This window comes from Diadema antillarum, unplaced genomic scaffold (assembly GCF_040938485.1).
Source record: "Diadema antillarum isolate AM-2024a unplaced genomic scaffold, OU_Dant_1.0 seq00001285_RagTag, whole genome shotgun sequence".
Taxonomy (NCBI): Eukaryota; Metazoa; Echinodermata; class Echinoidea; order Diadematoida; family Diadematidae; genus Diadema; species Diadema antillarum.
The window spans coordinates 372,350-394,906 of NW_027272064.1; the positions used below are offsets into that span (position 1 = coordinate 372,350).

The 22,557-nt window shown below is 37.3% G+C and overlaps 2 protein-coding genes across 2 annotated transcripts in view; one reads left to right on the forward strand and one right to left on the reverse strand.

Moving 5' to 3' along the window:
* The window catches only part of LOC139707938 (copine-8-like), a 45,509-nt gene extending 33,497 nt beyond the window's left edge, over window positions 1–12,012 (reverse strand). Inside the window, exons 1-5 of the mRNA XM_071619933.1 lie at window positions 11,826–12,012; window positions 8,035–8,075; window positions 6,672–6,718; window positions 3,142–3,245; window positions 1,019–1,058 (exon numbers count right to left, since the gene is read on the reverse strand). Of these exons, the coding sequence (XP_071476034.1) occupies window positions 1,019–1,058; window positions 3,142–3,245; window positions 6,672–6,718; window positions 8,035–8,075; window positions 11,826–11,896 (303 nt within the window). The 5' untranslated portion in view covers window positions 11,897–12,012. The remainder of the gene's footprint in view (window positions 1–1,018; window positions 1,059–3,141; window positions 3,246–6,671; window positions 6,719–8,034; window positions 8,076–11,825) is intronic.
* Window positions 12,013–12,299: 287 nt separating this feature from the next.
* LOC139707933 (mitochondrial potassium channel-like) lies at window positions 12,300–14,126 on the forward strand. Its single transcript, XM_071619928.1, has 2 exons — window positions 12,300–12,621; window positions 13,320–14,126. Exons 1-2 carry the CDS (start codon window positions 12,346–12,348, stop codon window positions 14,124–14,126), a joined length of 1,083 nt encoding a protein of 360 aa, XP_071476029.1. The 5' UTR covers window positions 12,300–12,345.
* The last annotated feature ends 8,431 nt before the right edge of the window (window positions 14,127–22,557 follow it).

Genomic DNA, 22,557 nt, shown 5'->3' on the forward strand with positions numbered 1-22,557 from the left:
CATCGACACCATGTGATGTCAAAGTCACATGATCAACACAGCAATTTGGGGGATACCCATCAAACTGCCATGACGCTATACTTCCGGTGTTCAAACAGCCATAACTTCTTTGATATCTACTTGATTTGGTCATAGTGATGCATTTCTTTTTCTTGTTTTGTTTCACAGCTTCCATTGTTAAACTGAATGCATCAAATGGTAATTTTCCTTTAAACAATTTAGGATGCTTAGTACTAAGACCAACAAGGAACAAAATCAAGAGAAGAACATTTTATGAGATAACTGAATTGTGAAATAAATTGGCTCATTTGACATCATTTGTGCTTCATCTGTAAGTCACCTTCTGTCTCCTTTATATATCAGGCCTATGCATGGATTTAACAATCTGTGCATAATCCTTTACATCTCTGTGGAAGCTACAAATGTACAACATCACCATTTGTTCAAAACTTTGCTTTAAACTCTTTGGGTGATGAACAGAAGTACATCAACAAGATTGTCACACACACACATGAACACAACACAATTACATTCAACTACAGCATGTTCTTGCCAGGCATTTAAAGGAAAGTACCATGGTACTGGTAGACTGTAAATAAAGAGTGTGTGAAATACCGGTATGAATGTATGAATCTAACATAACAACAGTCTTTACAACCAATAACCCACAGTGCAATGTCGGATCACACTGATTATGATAATCATGTCTTTTTCTCTCCTCTGCTTGCTACATCTATACTGTACAATTAAAACACACTAATAATGTACATGTATCACAACACTACATGGTCGAAACCATGCCTGAGGGAGATGTGTGACTAAATTGGACATCCTTGGTTTAAATACAGGGCTATTTGGCCCTCATTTTATGATAGCTCAAAATGGTTTCAGAATCCCTGTAAACATTTGTCATTAGATAGCATCTCTCCCCCCCCCCCCCCCCCCCCCTTCCCCCTCTTCCTCTACTATACAGGAGAATTAAAACTGCCGGATTAACAAGAAGGAAGTTGACTCTTACATGTACATCAAGCTGGCTCTTTGCTGAGTCTATGTCATATCTGTACAGTGGGGAAACAGAGAGACAGGCAGAAAGAAAAGTACAGATAACAAGCAGCAGATAAAGAAGCAGAGTGAGTCACACTTGTTCAGCGCAGGGAATTGGATCAAACCCAGTTCCCCAATTCGGCAGTTCCACACTGTCACTCCTGGGTTGATTAGAATGCATGATGTTACATTGTGTGTCTCTCTCATAATGAGACAAGATTATGCCTGATACTGTATTATGATAGGGTGACAGACTGCAAACTAAAACACCCTTAAAACATGAAATGAGCCCATTGGGTGCTTACTTAGTCATAAATCAAGGGGCAGGCACACATGTTGAGCACATGAATGCTATTTTGTACATTAAAGGCACAAAATAATAATATATCAAATGAGAATGGAACTCGTCTGTATTGCATATAAGGAATTCAACAGAATCTGATTAAACATGATATTTGTAGATGCTTCACTTCAGTTTGCAATCTATAAGTACGGTATATAATAAGCTGTTATTTTTGTGAGGGTTTAATTTTAAGTCACAAATTTCGCAAATCACTTTTTGATCGCGAATTTAACAACACGTAAAATGTTGGCGTGAACCAGGGTAATAGTGCACTCGCGATAACGTCGGTGTCAGTTCGTGAAAACAACATCTCACGAAATTGTCTGTGGCCTCCTTTGATACTAACTAAAATAACTGTATGCAAAAATAAGAGCTTATACAGTAAACATATTATTTTATGATTAGATAGGGTGAGAAACCAAGAATGCTGGCCCACAGGCAATTGTCAAAGCTGACTGGTGATTAAGGTAAGCAGAAATCAGTTGTGCTTCCCTCAGGAAGGAAGCAGCTCTGTCATTACCAAGTAATTTAAGGTTTCACATAGTAATGGTTGTGTTTGCAGACCTGACGTAATGACACTTTGCCAACCTAATACATCACACATTCCATGTGAGATTATTCACAATGCAGTGCAGTTAAATTCACAATTTTATTAATATCTCATTACTGTTAAACTATGAAAGTCTTTGTCTGCTACACAATGCATTGAATGCCAGTATAAAGCTATACACCATCATGGTCAGCGATTCCAGCGTTTCAAGCCCCGAATGTTTATGGTTTTACAGTAATTCATCAAAAAAGACCATAAGATACCTTATCTGAGAAAATAAACCTGCTCAAAATCTTTCACATTCTGTTCCTTTTACTGCTACCGGTACATCCTGTTGGTAGTGTAGCTTGCACTCAAATCAAGTCAAGCTGTACAAACTTCTTGTGATATGCATGTGTAACATTCACAAGGGGAGGGGCAGTTGGGAGGGCCTGCTAACATGGGCTACCCAAGAGAGATAACCTACATCATGTATGTAATGCTGGTGTGAGGTCAGTTTGGGTCATATGGATGCCATATAGTGAAAGCTACATGTTGTCCATAATGCAGGTATCAGCAGCTGCTAGGCTATTTAAAATCAACAGAGAAACCATATAATGTCACTCTATTTTTCCTAAATACTGGGAGTGGCTCCGAAATAGAGCTGGCCAGGGGTTGATAAATATCAAATGAAGTAACTTTAAGTGAAAAATAAAATATGGGCTTTCACTCATAACATTAGAGTAGGTTACTGATTATTGCATTTCAGAGAATCCCTAAGGCAGGTGTGACATTTTTAAGGGAGGGGGGGGGGGGGGTGGGGGGTATATTTTAGGGAACTATAATGTAGCTACATCAAACATTTCACAGGAATTAACAACAGGATTTATATCTATCAACATATTGTAACCAATTTGGGAAACAGATAAGAACAGATCCAGGGCTTGACATCGGCATTGGCCTGGTAGCCTGGGGCAACTAAAAATTGATGTCAGTCCATCAAATTTCGAAAAAGGTTATCTTTTGGCGACCCAATTAAGTAGCTAAAACATCAGATGAAATCTCACAATTCCTTTCATTTCAGCAACTACATTTCTTTTTTGGGCCACCAAAATGTCAAATCCAAAGATTTTTGTGGCCTGAACGGGCTACTACAGAAGAATGTTAGTGTCGAGCCCTGAGAACTTGTGAAGTCAGGTGGACCTAAATGAGGGAAGTTACTTACAATTCAAATTTCAGCCTCTGGCACTCCTCAAAGAGATAGGTGAGGTTGACCTTGGTGACAAAGTCTGGGTTGAGGGAGTTTTCGATCCTCTCTGTTCTTTGGTACTGGGAAAGAGATCAGGAAAATGTGCATTTATCCCTCAAAATATCAAGATTGACAGTACTGTGAGATCACACACACACACACACAAAACAACAACCAACCAACCAAAAAAATAAAAACACCCAACAAAAAAGAAGAAAAAAAAACCAAAAAACAAACAAACAAACAAATCAAACAGCCAACCAGATACATGTATGTACCTGACTCCCTGGGGCAACTATGTTGGATGACCATTATTACAATTAATTCAGAGCACTAACCCTCTCTATTCAAAGGGAAAAATATGACAAGAAATTATTCATATTTTGAAACAATAATGCTATCATAAAAATGCCACTGTAAGAATTGCTGAAACTTTTTTATACAGTTAAACTCGCATAAGTCGATCTTCTCGGGACTGAGCAAAACACATTGACTTAGGCGAGTTTCGACTTGTGCGTAAGTCGAAAAAAATCGACTTACAGTTACACCACACGTACACATGTATAGTGTACATGTATGTTGTCTACTCTGGAGCCGAGAGCTGGAGCGGTGTGCCCGATATTTGCCCTTCAGCAAGACACTTTATCCACATTGAATATTACCTTTATTCATTTCCAAAATTAAGAGCAAACATCTGACATTTATTCTAGCACCTTATGGAGCCGATTGTTACCGCTGTTCATTTCCAAAACTGAAGGCAAACATCCGGCTTTTTTTTTTGGTGGCCCGGCGTGCGTTTTTGGTGACCCCGGTCGCATATTAACCATTCGCGAAATCGTGATTCGATTCGCGAAAAGACTCCGCTAAGTATATAAGGCATAGATCGCTACACTCGGCAGGGGCTACGTCGTCCTTTCACCAGGTCTGGTTAACGGAAACCAAAATCTCGCGTGAGTTCTTGCGTTACCTATCGTTAATGTCAACGAAACATCGTTAATTTGCGCTTGGGATCGTTACTCATCGTTACTACAAACGATAATTTTCCCGATCGTTACTTTGCGGTAATAACGATTCAGGTGAAACCGCTTGCGTTAATGAAATGTAATGTTTATTAACGCAAAGTTTCTTTTTGTATATACTGCACAAACAAAAACTGGCGTCTCGTGATTTTGACAGTGATTTATTACACAATAAAATCTTATTCGACTTAGGCACAGTGAATTCAATGGTTTTTCCGTGAAAGTGTTCTTGGAATTTCATCGACTTAGGCGAGTATTCGACTTAAAAAATTCGACTTGTGAGTGAATTAATACACGTAAGTCAATAGGGAAAAATCGGGACTTTTTAAAATCTTCGACTTGCGCGATTATTCGACATATGCGACGTCGACTTAGGCGAGTTTAACTGTATAGGTATTCATATGGATATATAGATACAATTCTCTGTTTTGAGGTCACATCAATTTTCATCTTTTTCTGAAGAAAATCCATTTCTTTTTCAAATTTGGATGAAGAAAAAAACATGCAATGATTTTGTATCAATTAGTTTTGTGTACCATGAACATAATATAGAGGTTTTGTACATTGATTAAAGGAAACCAAAACCCAAACAGCAATGTGGATTGAGTGAAAGCAGCAGCATTAGTAGAACATAATCAATGAAAGTTTGAGGAAAATTGGACACTCGATGCAAAAGTCATTAACTTTAAAGTTTTGGTGTTGTAATGACTGGATAAGGAGACTACTAGAGTTCATGACATCATTTGTGGACAACAATATAAAGAAAATATAAGGAAAATTCCACAAAAATTTAATTTTCATGAAAATTACACATTTCGTCAACTTGATACTGACATAATGTTATGGATACTTAATTATTCCCCCTGCTTTGCAAAAGCAGTTAATTAAGTGCTTTTTCATTACGCTAGAAAAGTGAAAGCATGTTGAATTTTCTTTATATTTCCTTCATATTGTTGTCCACGCATGATGTCCAGTGAGGATGTCATAAACTCAAATAGTCTCCTTATCCAGTGGCTCCAACACCAAAACTGTTAACATTCATAACTTTTGCATCGATTGTCCAATTTTCCTCAAATTTTCACTAATGTGCTCTACTAATGTTGCTACTCTCACTCAATCCACATTTCTCTACGGGTTTTGGTTTCAGTCTTGAGCTCTGCATTGCCAATTAAGCACTGCATACATTGTACATGTGTTTGAGTACACACGCATAAGAAGTGGATGTATGAGTCACACGTGTGTGAATGATCTAGGAGCTTGTAAACCTATGCCATTGCATTGCACTATGATAATTATAGTGAAAAGCAAATGAATGATGGGGTATCTGGATACCAGTTTGTGATGAATTCACCATTACTGAATAAATTTGTTGATTTGAAAATAACATTTGCACACTTCATTGCCTTCCGTTTTACACACAGTGCATCATCAAACTTTTACGAGTACCCATCATGCACATACGTAGATCTAATTAACCACTAGCATTTGCATAATTTGACATAGCTGCAGCATACAAAAACAATGTACAGTGACATTTTGCTAATGACCAGGCAAAGGCGCTTCAAGCAAAAAGTGTGATGTAATATAGATGAAGTGCTGGTTGCATGTATAATTTGACTGTTTCATTTTTTTTTTTAAAGGTCGACACAAGATAGACTTGGCTCAGCTCCATAGTAGTTCTGACAAATGTTCAAGAAAGGAGATTCTAAACCTTTTAAATCAAATCATTTTACACCAATTTTACTACAAGCAACAAGCAGATGACTTGTAACTAGGGCTAAGGGCCATTGTCACATTTCTTGAAAAACAAAAACAAAGTATGAATTCAATGTATTGCTCTGATTTCAAAATACTCATTGGTATGTATCAAGCCAAAGTGAGAGGTTCTCTTCCCACTTCCCTGAGTTAACCAAGCAAACAGCAAGCTAGGAATCCTCACTATTTATAATGAAAAGAATGCTCCCAGGTTTTATCTACACCATCTATCAAGAACAATTGTCACTGCATTTCGTCACTTTTCATCTACTGCACATCCATGACTTTTATTTTGCCAAGATCATTAAAAACAAACAAACAAACAAACAAACAAACAAACAAACAAAGACACTGCCAGGGGGAAGAGAATTGTGAGCCATTAGAAAAAGAAACAACAAAAAAATATGCACATGTACTGTATGTATACACATAAACAGAAAATGTAAGATTTCTTTACAGAGTCTTCACTTTATGGTGCAATAAATCTGTCCAAATATTTTTGCCTTGATATCTGATAAAAACATGCGGCCTCATACATGTACATGATGACTTGCATCTCATGTTCACAGATGATAGGAATATGGCATAATTTCACTCCAAGCTTCTCTGACATTTAATATTATTCAGTGTCAAAGAAAAGAATGGTATTTCTTTTTGTTCCAATATGACATTACTTTAGAAAGAAAAAAAAGGTGCAAACTAAAAGTTCCCACTGACTACATGGGTGCTCACCTCATGATACTGTTTGGATCCCAGTGTTGTTGTGTATATTACACATACTTAAGAAAAAAGAAAGAAATAAGGAAAACTTGAAATGATCAGTACAAACATGAAAGTTGTCCATGAAATGAAGAAAAGAAAAACAGCATGAGAACAAGAATATCGGCATAAGACAAATTCTACTTATCACATTCTACATTAAACACATGTGACTAGAAAAAGTATTTATAAACAATAAGACTGTTAGGCTCTATGATTTATCCTTACCCCTTGAAGGAGAATTCTAGAAGAATTCAATGCCAGCTCAAACTAAACACTATCTGGCCACGAAAGAAGATGAAGAGCAAGATAGCTTTTACAATATTAGCATCCTAGTGTCTGGGCTCTGATGAATCTACACTGTAAATATGACCATGTACTCTTTTAAGGGGAAATCTATAATTTGTCACAATAACGATGTGATCCATGACCATGATACCTGGATAAAATCACATAAATCAATGAGAAAACTAATAAAGTGATCTACCTACACAGACAGTGTATTAAGAACTGATTGTGCAAAAAGCGTGAGTTTGATACAAATTTAAACTGTTTTGCAATTGGAAAATACACTTATGTTGGTTTCTACATGATGCATACTATGCTGTAAAATTGATTGATTGTGTTTACAATTTATCAGTAATCTCTCATTACACTTGACTGAATCTTAACATCACATCTGTTCTTTTTATACTGAAACTGGGTATCTCTGGCATGTCCCTTTAAACAGCATTATTTCCGATATAGCTTTTGTTTTTTGCTTTCTGAAATAACGTGAGACAAATTACATTTCATTGTAGAGCATGGGGTCATGAAAACTGAAAGATTTCAAATTCAATTATCATTGTTTGGCAAGTTTAATAAATAATTAAATATCATTGTACTACATACACATTGTATGCACTAAAAGATAACAACCAACAGACACAGACTTTTTAAAATACAAGATGTAACTGTTTCAGATTAGACACAATTACTGTATAAGTGGTTTCTTTCGCGGTGGTTTTATTTTCGCGCTTTTCGCGCTTTGAGGTTGAACCGCGAATTTAACATCACGCTAAAATGTTTTGAACTCGTCGGTCGTACAACGCCATAATTACCGACCGCGAATTTAAACACACGCGAAAAAGTCCGCACCGATGGAAACCGCGAAAGTTTCTGTACGCGAAAGAAACCACTTTTACAGTAGTCACTGTAACCACTGGTACACTGTAGTTTCTATAACTCTGGACAATTATTATAATTCATTATGTCACATCATTCAGGTACGGTATTCAGAAAAGGTACATTCATTGTACATAGTATGCTGCATTAGGCAGAGTAAGATGAGACTTACATGGATCTGACTTTGATAGTACATCCTTATCCTTAAGGTTCCTGTGAGTGGAAAACAAAGTAACATAAACCATTCAGTTGATTTCTCGGTAGCCCTTCTTAATCTTGTGCTACTGACACTTGATAATACAATACCGGTATATTTGTACAAAGGTTATTAGCAAAACACAATAGCAGAAACAATACAGGTTTCTAATACTTAGTATTTGCTCTGTAATAGCAGAAACAAGATTTGTCATGTTTTAATATGGACATCTTACATAAATATTAATATAATCAAATCTTCAATGATGTTAATTGTGGTTGTTCTTCTTTGTTAAAAACAAACAAACAAACAAACAAACAAACAAACAAACAAACAAACAAACAAAAAACCCAGAAATTTCTCTTTCAAAATTCACAAGGTCATGAGCCATTAATCATAAGCTGAACAAATCGTTTAAACGTTAACGACAAAATGACAATGCAAAAGTAATAATTTACATCACTTGGATAAAGTTAAGTAAATTTAAGGGCAAGTCCAAGATAAGGTCCCCTCAGAAGGCAAAATTTCATCTTTGCTCAATATTGACATGTTTGGTATCATTTTGAAGCTTATGAGTTGAAGTTTTGATTTCCATGGAGGAAAAAATTATATTACGTAAATTTATGCAAATTTCAAGGGCTTCATTTGCATAAATGTGAAACACAGCGTTACGTATGGGACATTTATAAAAATTCATATTAATTCAAAGGAAAGCAAATGATATTTGATTAATATGTGGACATAAGAAGTTCATCAAATAGTTTAACTTGGTATGAAAATTTAGGGATTATGCAAATGATTATGCAAATTAGCTCGTGTCCTATCATGACATGTCCCATACGTAACAAATTGAGGTCATTTTTTTAGGTTTTTTCTGAAATTGCTAAGGTTATATTAATGCCCTTTTGGAAAGTTCTAATTTATTGTTTAGAGAAATTAAATACCATAGAAAAAAGAAAAAACAGTAAAAGGAATATTTTTTATTAGGCATTGAAATAATGTTACGTATGGGACAAATGCGTTACGTATGGGACATCCTCATACATAATGCATGTGAATGCATGTAGCTAGCTGGGAAGGTCTCTCAGTACACAAATGGTCAATCATCCTGAAGAAAGCATCCCAACATTGTAGCTACTTTTTGAGTTATAGACACTTTAAACAATACATGTACTTGACTGAACAATTTTCAGAAAGGGGGAGGGGAAAATGGCAAAATACACAATGAAAAATCAGCATTAAAGGGATGGTATAATTTTTTGTGGAAATGGGGATTCAGTTTTCAACATTTAATGAGATGATTGGAAACTAATTATATGAATTACTAAAGAGCATACAATCCTAAGACTAGAGGAATTCAAAGTTTAGTGATGGAGATCCAAGTTGAAATGGTTGTGATATAAATATTTAAACAGAATATAAAGTAAAATGATTTTTTTTTTATTGCAAGTGATACACAAATTGTCCTTATTCAGGTTTCAATAATAGCCACGACAAAATTCATGGGTAATCTACTCGATCACTGGGGTTCCACGCAGCAGGTATTGCTTATTTATAAAGATTAATATTTCTTGTGTCAAGTTGTTTTTTATTGAAACGAAATGGCAAACTGCCCTTCATCAATGGAAGTAAACACCTTCAACTATTCAAGTTTTCAGTAGTAACTATCCTGATAAAAATAGGGCATACATACTCAGGTTGGTCATAAAAATATAGAATATGATTAAATATGATTATGATGGTAAATATTTGGGGAATATTGTTCCCTTGTCAATCTGGATCAGTATTTGAGTAGTGTCAACTGATTCCATTTCAATAATTATGCAAAAATTTGTTTATGGGTATTTTGCAAAATTATTTTGCAAAATACCCATAAACATGTCTCTCCACACACTAAACGAATGGGGGACAAGGGGCAGGCATACTCAGGTTGGTCATAAAAATATAAAAATATGATTGAATATGATTAGGATGGTGAATATTTGGGAAATATTGTTTCCTTGACAATCTGGATCAGTATTTGAGTAGTTTCAACTGATTTTACTTCAATAATTATGCAAAATACCCATAAACATGGTTCTTCACACACTAAATGAATGGGGGACAAACTGTCCCATACGTAACTGTCCCATACGTAACACGTCATGTCTGTCTTTAATTAGAACCTGTAATTAGAACTTTTTACCTCATGACACGAAACTTACCTGTGATAATCTTGAGTGTTGTGACTTTCATCACAGTGAGTTACAAGTTGTAGAATGAAATACTTTCAGAGAGTTTTAAGGTTGAAAAAAATGTTCAAAAAAACAAAAATTTTCTGGTCCCATACGTAACGGCACATATTTTCTCTTCTAGAATATAAATGTGAAAGTCATTTTTCTCCATTTTTTGCATGATCATACTTCTCCTAGATATCAATCACCATGATAAAGTTTAATATGGTCAAAAGCCATTAACACTATTTTTCAGGTCATAAAAGTCTCTGAATGTCCCATACGTAACGCGCGTGTTATCTTGGACTTGCCCTTAAATTCAAATTTAATAGAGTCTAGGCACCTATCCTTAATTGGCAATTGTGCACTTTACGGCCCTATATTATCGGTACCTCATTCACCGTGTGCTAAGGTGATATCCCATAAACCATTCCGCACTGAGCAGCTGGCGAGCTTCTCTTGCTGTATGGAACACCGTTTGACAAGTGATAAGGTCACTAAAAGCCCGCCTCACTCATGGCGCTTCTGCGGAGCTAGCTGATCGCGCAAACCAACCATGCGGGTGAGGCTTGCGCTAGTGTGTGTGTGTGTGTGTCCATGTAGTGGCTGCCTGTAAATCGGTAGCTACACACACTTCGCACGGCGTCTGGTAGACTGTGTAGACGAAATAAACACTAACAGACTGATGAATCGAGATAAGATTTTGTGTTTTTTTAATCATTATTTTACAGAATAATTCCGCCAAGGCCGCAGCGGAAATATGCCCTCCGCAATAGGTTTAATTAGACTAGTGATACCCTGCTTAATATATCACGCAAAATTCATTTATTTAAAATCATGATTGAAGCACGGAAGTTTACCACTCGTTGCGTTCCAGTTGTGTGCCAATCAATGCACAACTCGTGCTCGATGACGCCGCGCCGCACAGGCAGCAGGGAAGGGCGTTAGAGCAACCATGTGGCGTACTGTAAGATCTTTCATCACGCACACGCACGTTGAGTACGTACTCAGTCGCCACGTCTGCATTCAAGCATTGCCGCGCATTTCAGCATTCGCATGGGTCGTTTGACATCGCATTTAAATCCATGATTTTAGATATGATGCCTCGAACCGATTTTGCTCAAATTTCGTGAGTAACTAGGAAACTTGTGAAGCTTTATGGACATAATCAAGCGAATTGCCGCAGTCCTTTCATTTTCGCGTTGCATTGCAAAAAAGCGTGGAGACTCCTTATAAGGGGTGCCCCGGGGGTTACTTATAAGGGGGACGGGGTTACTTATAAGGGGGACGGGTTACTTATAAGGAGGGGCCCCCCTTGTGAGTGGGTTTCCCGAACTGACATAGCACAGACAGGCCAGGAAATGATAATAAATATACATAACATAAATTAGATCTAGAGGTCCTAGCTCGAGATCTTATATTGAATTTTATTACTATAGTATTGAGTATTGACATTTAGTCTAGTAGACTATAGAGTATTGATTGTATTAATTTAAATATATTCACTACATAACACGAATTTAAGCTAATGGGACTGCACTCGACGTGTTTTACCTGCATGAAATCGAAATTTCCACTTGCGTTGCTGCCACTGCCGCAGTGCCTGGCTGGAAAGTATTAGACATTTTGCTGGCAGTTAGTTATTATTCTCAATTCGGTGAAACAGATGTCGCAACTGTAGCTGATGGTTATAGCATAATCAGATGTTACTTTAGGGCGCAGTCACCACAAAACTCATCTGCCTTGTCTGCCAATCAATGGTGTAAACAACTTGAGTGTTGCAATATGTATGATGCGTACGTAAATGATGTGTGTAGGACCTACTGCTAGATAGATGTGCACGAGATTGCGCTGGCCGCGCCCACTTTTCATTACAAGGGCTCTAATTGAACAAAATATCCACTGGTGACGATTTCTCTCCAATCAGGATGTCTTTTATTCCGGAGCAAAATCGTCGGAGACGACGATCCATGCCGATGATGACGTCTGTGACTTCGTGCGTTGGTGACCTGAGCCTGTAACCTTACCTGTACGAAGTCGATGTCATTTAGTGTAATTATTACTACATTTGCCCATGCTAATTTTCACAGGCCGAGAAACAAAAGAAGCAAAAATGTCCCGACGATTGTATAACAAAAGACTGACATTCATTAGGCTAATTCCATGCTTCTCACCACGTAGCAGGGATGGAGGATGCATGGGTGCCGGGCTGATCAGGATCAGCTGTCTTCACCGGACCGATCGTCGAATGCACGCCGGAACTTACGGCCGAGCTGAAGGCCTTATGAAGGCATACGAGCAATTCATCGGCATTAGCGAGGTCAAGTCTGCCCAAAATCGAGTCGCAGAGGTAAAACATCAAGAGCGTTTAGTGCTATTGTTGAGTGCATCTACTACGAAACAAATGCATGAACGAATTCCAAATATTGCAGGAATGCGCAGATAACTGCTCTCAGCTCAAGTCACGCTGCAAATAGGCAGCCCTGCCCTTTCTTTGAGTTTGATGATTTAGAGTCTAACACTTAAAACAGTTAGAGAATAAATAAGGAAAGAAGACAAAAATGAAATGGGTCATTTTTAAATTGAATTCGCACTACTAACTGTTATAGAATTCAGTACATTTGCATTGGGAATCAAAGGGTAAACTTGTAAAATTTTATTCGACTCGAATGGTCAGTAAATTTTCATAAATATTCCTACCTATTCTAGTATTCTGATCGATTGTAGATCTATTGCAAATTTACTACCACCTTGGTAGTACCGGTACATAAATTTGTTATCATAACATAACAATTACGGCATGGTGGCAAGGTAAATTAACTTTGCATTTCTCTACTTGCTTATTTTTATCATCACACAAAGCATAAATATATAATAAGTATAAGTTATTTGAAGTTTAGATGGAAAGTAAAGCTCAAGATGTATATCATTTTTAATCCTCACATATCTAATATCACTTTTTTTTGGGGGGGGGGGGGATTCAGTTTGAAAAAATCTCTAACAATTGTCAAGTTGATGTGCAGTTTTTTTCTTTGTTCAATGTGCTAGGTGGAACAACTGTTTCTTGAAGCTCGGCGAAATGTTGCAGAAGCAAGCAAACAAGTGAATGGACTCCAGGCAGAGTTGCACACAATCCGTGGCAAGCTCGACCGCACTCCACGAGATGACCCCAAGTTTCTGGAGTTGGCCACAGAGGAGCACCGCATGCTGCAGAATGAGACCCGCCTCAAGGAATGGTTCTCCACGGTGGAGGCCAAGGAGAGGGAGACATTCTCGCAGTTATCAGCCGTGGTCCGCGAGAGCCACGAAAAGCAGCGAGCGCAGGAAGAGCGCACAAAGTACTGGTCCATCATTGGCTCCATTGTGGGCACGCTCATAGGGATCGCTGGGTCCAGCATTGCCAATCACAGGCGCATGCGTGAATTGCGGATGATGGTCACAGAACTCAGTACAGGGGACTTTGGGTCAGAGAGCAGCCGCAAAGAACTGGCTGCCATTCTGCAGCAGTTAAAGAAGTCGCTTGGACAAGAGGAGGAGGAGGCCTCCCGCCATAAGAATCTCAAGAATGTCTTAAATGATACGCTGAAGAAGAATGATGAGGTGTTGGGGCAACAACTTGCGGCCATTGAGAAGCTCATCAGTGAAAGGAACAGCAGGCTGGCTGATCAGGTCCGGGGTCTGCGGCGGATGTCGGATGTTGGGATGACAGCCGATACCGGCACCCTGGAGGAGTTGCTAAGCGACACAGAACAAAAGCTGGAGTGGGAGATGAAGATGAGCACGCTGTCCACGGTGGTTTTCATCTATGGTGCTTTCGCCCTGACACTACCTATTCTTTACAGTATATTTAAATGATAACAAATAAATCTTGCCACTTCTACTTTTCCTCCGCTACTGAGGCATCTTCACTTCAATAGATCTGTAGTAATTTTGGTAGACTGCATTGCATGTGGAAGAAAGAGGATTTGTATCTCTTTTTGGACAAGTTCTCATCAGAAATGAAAAGTTCTTTAAATTAATGTATTATGAACCATTCATACAGTAATATGAAAGTACTTGTAGACTCTGAATTAACATATTTCTAAAATGTGTGATTGCTTTACTGTATTCAATCAAAAGGATGAAATATCAAGGATATATTTGTGACAAAACAAATGCATTTATTTTCGAGAATGAAAAGATATATGCATCTTATTATTATGTGACTGCTGTAATGCACAGGCAAAAGCTCTTTATTGTGAGAGTATTTGGCTAACCAAAGAGCTCTTTGGGCTGATCAAAATGCATAGCATTTTTTTTTTTAATATTAAGTTTCTGTATTGTATGTGTGCCTGAATATTTTGCTAGTTTTGTATGGAATCTTTTGTCCCAGTGCTCATTGTATTTTTATGAGGATTTCTTATGTTTTCCTGGTGTTGATGTTCAATGAAATTCAGATCAAAACTGATGAAAACAGCATTTTCACAATCATGAAATCACAAGACTTGTGAACTTTTTTTTTCTCTATGGAAATACCCATTCACTCTTCTGGATTTTAGGGGAGAGATACAAATGAAGTGCATGCCAATAGGGATCTAAGGGATAAGCTTGGATAAGCTGGGATTGACAAACCCTCGGCCAATCTCCCTTTTAATCACTTTTTTACAAGAGCTTCACAGTTCTCCCACAAGAGGGACCTGGTCAGTGTGTCAGAGATGTCAAGCACATAGCTGCAATGTACTATGTTGTATTGACATATTTCTTGTTTTGTGGGGAAAAAAGATATTCAAAGTTCAGAATTTCAATAAAATTGTGCATGGATAAGTACCATAAGGAGAAGTGTTGTCGCTTGAAACAGTCCTATGAGATCTTAAATCAGCAGGTTAGCATTATAAAATACTGCACATTTATAAGTGTTTCGTATTAAAGCAGGAAGTTACTAACAAATTCTGACGTGGTGTGGGAGTATGCTGTGTCCAGGATCAAGCTCTTCGTAAAATGTGTGAGTCATTAAAGGGATAGTACAGTATTGGTGGAGATGAGAATTGGGCTCTTTTTGTGAGATACCAAGAAAACACTTTTGAAATAGTACCGAGCATACCATTTTACGAGGAATTCAAAGTTTATTTGATGAAAATCAGGTTTGGAATGACTGAAACATCCAAAAACAAAGTAAAGCAAAGTGATCATAATGAAATGTGGATTCCACACTTTATTGAATCGCTCTGTTTTGGATACGAATCTCAGCCATTTCAAAACCACTTTCCATCAAATAAACGTTGAATTCCTCATGGAATTACATGCTCTTTGATATTTCATAAGAGGTTTCTCATTATCTCACCTAGAAATGTTAGAAACTTGAAATTAGGTCTCAACCAAAATTATACGATCCCTTTGAGCTGTTACTTGTAGGCAATCTACTTGAAATTGATGGTAGACACAGAGTGATACATAGATGCATGGAAGTCTGTTGTTTATTCCATTATGGCAAATTGTTTGTGGCATTACAAACTTGTATTTAGCTGCCCATGGGTCAGGGTGTTGTCTGTCTTGATGCCTTCTGATTACTTGAAGTTTAGTAATGCATCAGATACATGCTTTCAAATTAGATGAATTTGTGTACATACAGTGCAAAAGGGTCAGATAGATGACTACAGGAAATGATGCTGAATTTTTTAGTCTTTTGATTGGACGTGAATGTCATTACAATGGTACCCAGGTCTCTCCCCCCCCCCCCTTTTCTGTTTTTCTACATACATGTATCTCAGTTATTCTAGCTCTCTTCTTTGATAATGAAGGTGAGTTTGTGTTAGTTCGCATTTATATGATTTTGTTGTTTGGACATCTGCTAACTACAAGTATGTGATATGGTTGTTATACTAAGTCAGTATGATATGCAATATATTCATACATGTTTCTCTGTTCATAAGGTAGACCTTATGTATTCACTTTACTGGTCTTTGTCATAGACACAATTTTTTAGCAAATTATATGTAGCATATATATGCAAATTTCACTGTACCACAATAAATTATTTTCCACTTCAGAAGTGTTATTTATCTTTTTTTGATATTTTACTATGCACAGTACATATTTGTTATTTCTTCATATTGTTTCAGGCAAATAAAGTCTTATTTTTATCTGTTTCATGATTATTGTGTTGAAATGCAGACCTGCTAGTGCTGAAAATATTTTGCTTTTAATTTTGCTGATCATGTAATTTTCATTCTCTCTTGCAAATATGGTGAAATCCCATGCTATTGTATTTCTGTTTATGATTTTCTGTCTTTACCATTCTGACATTTTCCATGTGTTTTCTTCATGCCACTAATTGCACAATACATTATGGACCTGAAAAAAGAAATTGTATGCTTATATGAGCTCGAATTGTCAACTTTCAGATGTACAAATTACTGCTAGTTAGGGTCAAATTAGTATGACTATGGAAGGTGTGGGTTCATATTCTTATCATGGACAATCTTGTCTCAACTAGCATGATATGACTTTCTTTCCATCATGATGTAGGACAAGTAATGCTACTTGCTTTGATAGTCTAGTATGGATTTTGTTAAATCTCAACAGTATTTGCAATGTATTTTTGTTACACTGAGTGACCCACAAAATAGCATTCTTACTTTCAAACATGCTAATAGTCTTCCAGGCAAGTTCCAGCAAAGCACACTATTAGACAACAGTGCATATCCTGGAGAATTCAATGTATGCCAATGAACTACTGCATTGTATATGGACTGTGACAGAGCATGTGATACGTTGGTGGACTGTCTAAGGCCAGTGACAAGGACTCACAACACATTCTTGGTGAGATACAGGGAAAACTGGTTATAACTAGGTCATCGCGACCACTGATTTTCCTTTGTTGTAATTGGTGCAGTTGTAATCATGATAATGCGACAAGCTAAATACAGGAGTTGAAAATTGTGACTGCTGAATTCACCTCGTTAAAAGTGGTACCTCGTTGCAAGCAAGCTTGTCGCAACAGTGCTTCTCTGTATATAATCGTTACAAACTACTGCAGCAACAGCCGATGAGTTCTCCAGGAACTCCGCCTGTTGCCATAGTAATTTTCATGTTCCTACATTGTCTTTTTTCTTTTTCTTTTTTATTGAATGGAACATGGTCCTTGAAATGATGGAAACTTTTCAGGCCAGTACAATAACAACTCTATGTGAATGTTAATCAATGTTTTTAACATACTACAGTTAATTTTGAAAAATCTAAACAGTGATTCAGATTAATGGACTGGACATAAGCTTTGATCTGACAAGTTGTTGTACTTTTGTACAACACTGAGTATTCTAAAATAGATGGCTTTTCATAAGTAACATTTCATCCATTCCACACCCCCTGCTGCCTGAAAAATTTTGCCTTATAATGACAGCTCTCATGAAATTGATAACAAAATCATAATGGCTGAAATCTTTCTCTGCAGCAGTTGTGCTCTGGCACAATCATGTGGATGCAACATTTGGCAAACTTTTTCATAAATGAAAGTGCATTATTGCATGATGTCCTCGAGGAGATGCTCTGTTTTTGGTTATATGTGGTAGTAATGAGTTTAAGCCTGTCAATTCAAACCTTCATCTGTGGGTGTGTTCGAGCGTTCTCCTAAAGTGAACTGTACCATACCGTAACCGCACCAGAGGAGTGCTTGAATGCTCATAAAGTTTACTGTCTGTACTGTACCGAGCCAAAGTGGACCACTTCCCCATGTGCTCCAAAAGCGTACCAAAAGAGTACCAAAAATTCGCTATAAAGCATGCGCGTATCATGCGCATACGTCACAATGCAAAGACATCAATCTCTTTGTTTGGGACAGCTGTAAGTAGTTCAAGTGCGCCACGTGAATGACCCTTTTGCTACAAAATGTTTGACCTCTTCTAAAAATAGCCCATGAGGTACACTTCCTCAATAGAGCGCTTGAACGCTTTAAATCTTGCACAGTACGGTACGGTACGCTTTACAACTGTATATAGAGCGCTCGAACGCACCCCTATGGTATGTAGTCCAAAGAAAGCTGAATATGTGTGCCCTCATGCTGGATATTTTAGTTCTGAATGTACTAATCACATCTTTACTAGTATTTGATCTTTACCAGTATTTGTTGGCAACAAGCTGTTGGCAACCAAATACTGTAACATGTGAACAGGCAGATGGACTAGAAGTACTACAGATTAATCCCGACTGTGATTCAGGGTGAAATTATGGCCCATTCATGGCTGTTGTACATGGTGCATGTACTTCTTTAACCCGTTGAAGACTAGTCCCGAGTATATGATACTCTGGCAGTCTATGGGAAATGTGTGTTGTAGCAAAATCAGCCCGTCCTCAACGGGATAATAAAGACACAAACTTGTGTTTTTGATCAAATTGCAATTTATGCTGCCCATTGTGTGTTCATTTTATTTAAGTGCATGAGGCATGGTGATGGTAATGTATCAGACTCATTGTTTTCAACACTGACCATGTGCTCTTTTGTGAGTGGAATATGCCAAATTGGTTGAATAGTAATGGTATGATTTTACAGCAAAATATTCTGCTAACATGAAGTTGTTTTGATTTAAGGCTGTGCCACAAAGCAGAAGCTCAGTGACTACAGCAGAATTGAGAGAACAGTTTATTTGTTTGGTTAAAACAAAATTTCGATATAATGAAATTCAAGGAAACTGCTGGTCCAGAGGACTTCGTTATAATGGGAGTCCACTGTACAGTATTTACCACAAAAAAAAGAAAGAAAGAAAAAAAAAAGGTAATCCAACTTTAGAGGGCTGCTGTTTCATAAATGCCAACTATGAAGAATGCAATGTTGGTTGTGAGGAAAGGGGAACTCTTCCTCTTTCCATTGATACCTAATTGTGCTGACAAATACCATGCATGACTGAGCACATTACTTTGATAAAAGCAACAATGACAAGTTGCACTTTTTCCAAGTCTGAGTTTTATCATAAAGGAACAATGAGTGTTTAACAGGTATAGATGAGATCTGTCAATGACAGTGGTCAAATAAACAGGCCACCCTGCATGACTGTAGGTTTGTGTTGAGGGTTTGCTCTTTCCTTTTATGGTCCATAACCTTCAACATGGCCACCTGTTAGATAACCTGGGCTCTCCCATAAATTCAAGACATGTTCTGTCGCTGCAAGGTAAGTGTTGAAGAGAGAAAAAAGGACTGTTTGGGATGGCTTTTGAAAATGTGATCAGGTTATCCGACAAATGGCCATGTTGAAGGTTGTGAACCATAAAAAGTAAGAGAAAACTGTAAACACAAACCTTCAGTCACTGCAGGCTGGCCTGTTTATTTGGCCAAATGCTTTAATTGATGGATCTCATCCATTTCAGTGAGATACTTGATGTTCATGATAATGCTCAAACTTGGAAAAAATGCAACTTGTCATTGTTGTCTTTAAAGTTCATGTGTTCAGTCGTGTATGATATTTGTCAACACAATTCATTTTACTTTTATAAAGGTATCTGTGGTGCTGCTGGATATAGATGGTGTCCAAAGGGAAAGGAAACATAGGCCTCCAGAAGATTCTATCTGAAGGGTTTGAAATGCTGTAAGGGAGAGGTTTTGAGATGAAGTCAGTGGACTGTATAATATCCTTGTTTGGAGCATTACAATTTCTGAAGTTTGTGTATATTCCATAGCACTTCAATTTCTGAAGTGTGTGCATATTCCATGGCATTTTAATTTCTGAAGTTTGTATACATTTATTCCAAATGAATGAAAGCCAACATCTCAATGTGGCTGTCAAGGTTTCCCAAAGAGCGCTATTTCCAGCTTATTCTGAAAGCTCTGCTGAGCCCATTTGTGCCTTACTACTAGCACACCACTAATGTTGTGCATGTGCACTACCCGATTGTATCAAGTGACTTTCTTGAAGCACAGTTCTGTAATTTGCAGAGAATACTACTCATCTGGTTGTTAGCCCTGCAGATACCTTTTTTTTGGTAGTTGTTTGCACCAAACATATGATTTGTTTGGTTTCACTGTCATTAATTTTTGAGTAATTTTCTGCTAAAGTGATACAGAGAAATTCTTACGTGGGAGAACAATACAAATATTCTGCCCATGAGTGTACAAGACATGTTCTACTCTCATGCAATTACATTTTATGTTCATCACATTGTCCTATTGATTAATATTGTACTGCACTTTAAGACAGCCTCCCTACAACTTTAGGAAGTGTTTTGCGTGTAGTCAGATTTCAGAACACTAGATATGATATGACAAAGGCACGTTTTCTGTTTGAAAGTGTTCTGACAAGATGAAGTTCACCTTTGAAATCACGCTTATTCCTAAGTCAATGGGGGGGGGGGGGGGATCTACATACCATGTTTTCATGAGCACTTCCTCCTCATCTTCATGTGGTTTAAGTGTGGATGTGCATCTGTATGTGTGTATGTGTATGTGTGTGTGTGTGTGCACAATCATATGCTATCTAGCATCACATTACTCCCAAACAGTCATACGGGTCAAACTTGAAGTAAAATAACCGAAGAGATGTATATGGGGTCAAGAATTTTGATATTCAGTTTTGGTAAGTTTTGAAACGAGTATTCATTTTATCTAAATTTGAAGTTATGGAGCACAAAATAAAGAGACAATTTGCTTTTTAATGTGTTTATATGACTGATGTTCTGCTGCTCTATCAATATTTGCTCCTATTTTCTGCACATGACACACAATCAATGCACATCAACATCTTTCAGTAACACCTCTAAACTGCTAGCAGTGGTATGAATTGATACTGTAAAACATGAAATATTCGCGGCATGAATTTTTCGCGAATTGGAGCCGACAGCCTTTTTCGTGGCATGAAATTTTCGCGAAGTGCCACTGGCGTTCAATGCATATAATGCAAACATGGAATTTCGCGAATCTTGGCGCTCGCGAAATTCGCGAAATTGAAGTGCACGCAAAAATTCCTTGTTTTACAGTAGCTTGACATAATAATGAATAGACTGTGCTCCAGGAATATGTCAAGTTTCAGGGTAATCTGGTAAATCCCTTCACAGTGGTTGGCATAGAGTTCACTTCTCCATTCACATGCATGTGTGTGTGTTGGTGTGTACAAAATATTACAATAAGTTGTATGTAATTTTATGGCTGAATATCTCATGAAATTTGACCTAAACTATGAAAATAATCATCACAGAAACTACTAGAATCACACCATCTTCACTTTTCATAAGAAGCACAACATACATACAATTACCAAAGAAAGGAGAACAAATGGATGCCATGCATAGTTTCCATTAATTCTATTAATCTGTATTTCATATAATATGTTTCTCTTTCTGAATAAAATAAATATCTATTTCTGTTGATATATCATCACAGCAACAGAGTGAGGTTAATAGTTGCCAGCAGATCTTGTGTTGACAGTCGCATCCTACAATGGATAGTACATCAATGACTTCTAGATACGAACAACGGTTAACAAATGGATGCATCATCATTTAGTTTATGAGACCAAGTACAATATTCATGTACCAAGGTCCCCCTTTCCCATTTGTGTGTACAAGCTGCTTTCAGGTGTGCATATTGAATGGATGATGCTTGATGCATAAAAATGGGCAAACTGTGTAGCATATATGCATCTGCAAATACTGCAAAACTCCTGCACGCTCACATCGATATAATGACAGAATGAAGCTAACAGATGAAATGCAAAGAAGTATTTGGAATCAATGCAGTGATAGCATAAGCAGATATTTGTTGGTGTTAACTTATTAGAATGCTTCTTCTTCAATTTCTGAGAGCAATACCAGTAATTCCTGCAGAAAATGTTTAGGCTGCAGTAAAGCTTACAATATATCTGCGAGCCTTTCTTATTCAACAGTTAGCCATGGAATTATAAACTACATCTTCTTTTGTTCTACACATAAACATATACATGGACTTCATTAACCAATACACAAATTATTTCCGAACTCTAGTCTTAAATCTAACAATAACATTGTTTCATTTGACAAATACATCATTTAAGGGAGAAAAATGTTAGAAACATAAAAATGACAGGCCATCACCGACTTTGTGCTGATTGAAAACTGTTGTTTTCAAATGAAGGCTTACACCAACACAAATGAAAATGATAGACGCAGCACTACAGGAATATCTTTGCGTAAATAAAACCATACATTCCCTACTCGCATATGTAGACAGACACATTGAATATCGCTAATATGCAAGAGCATGTTAGATGTGTCAGACCTTGACAGCTGCCCATCAATAACACAACACTTTAATACTGCCTATAACATAAAAACCCCTATCATGGAAAAG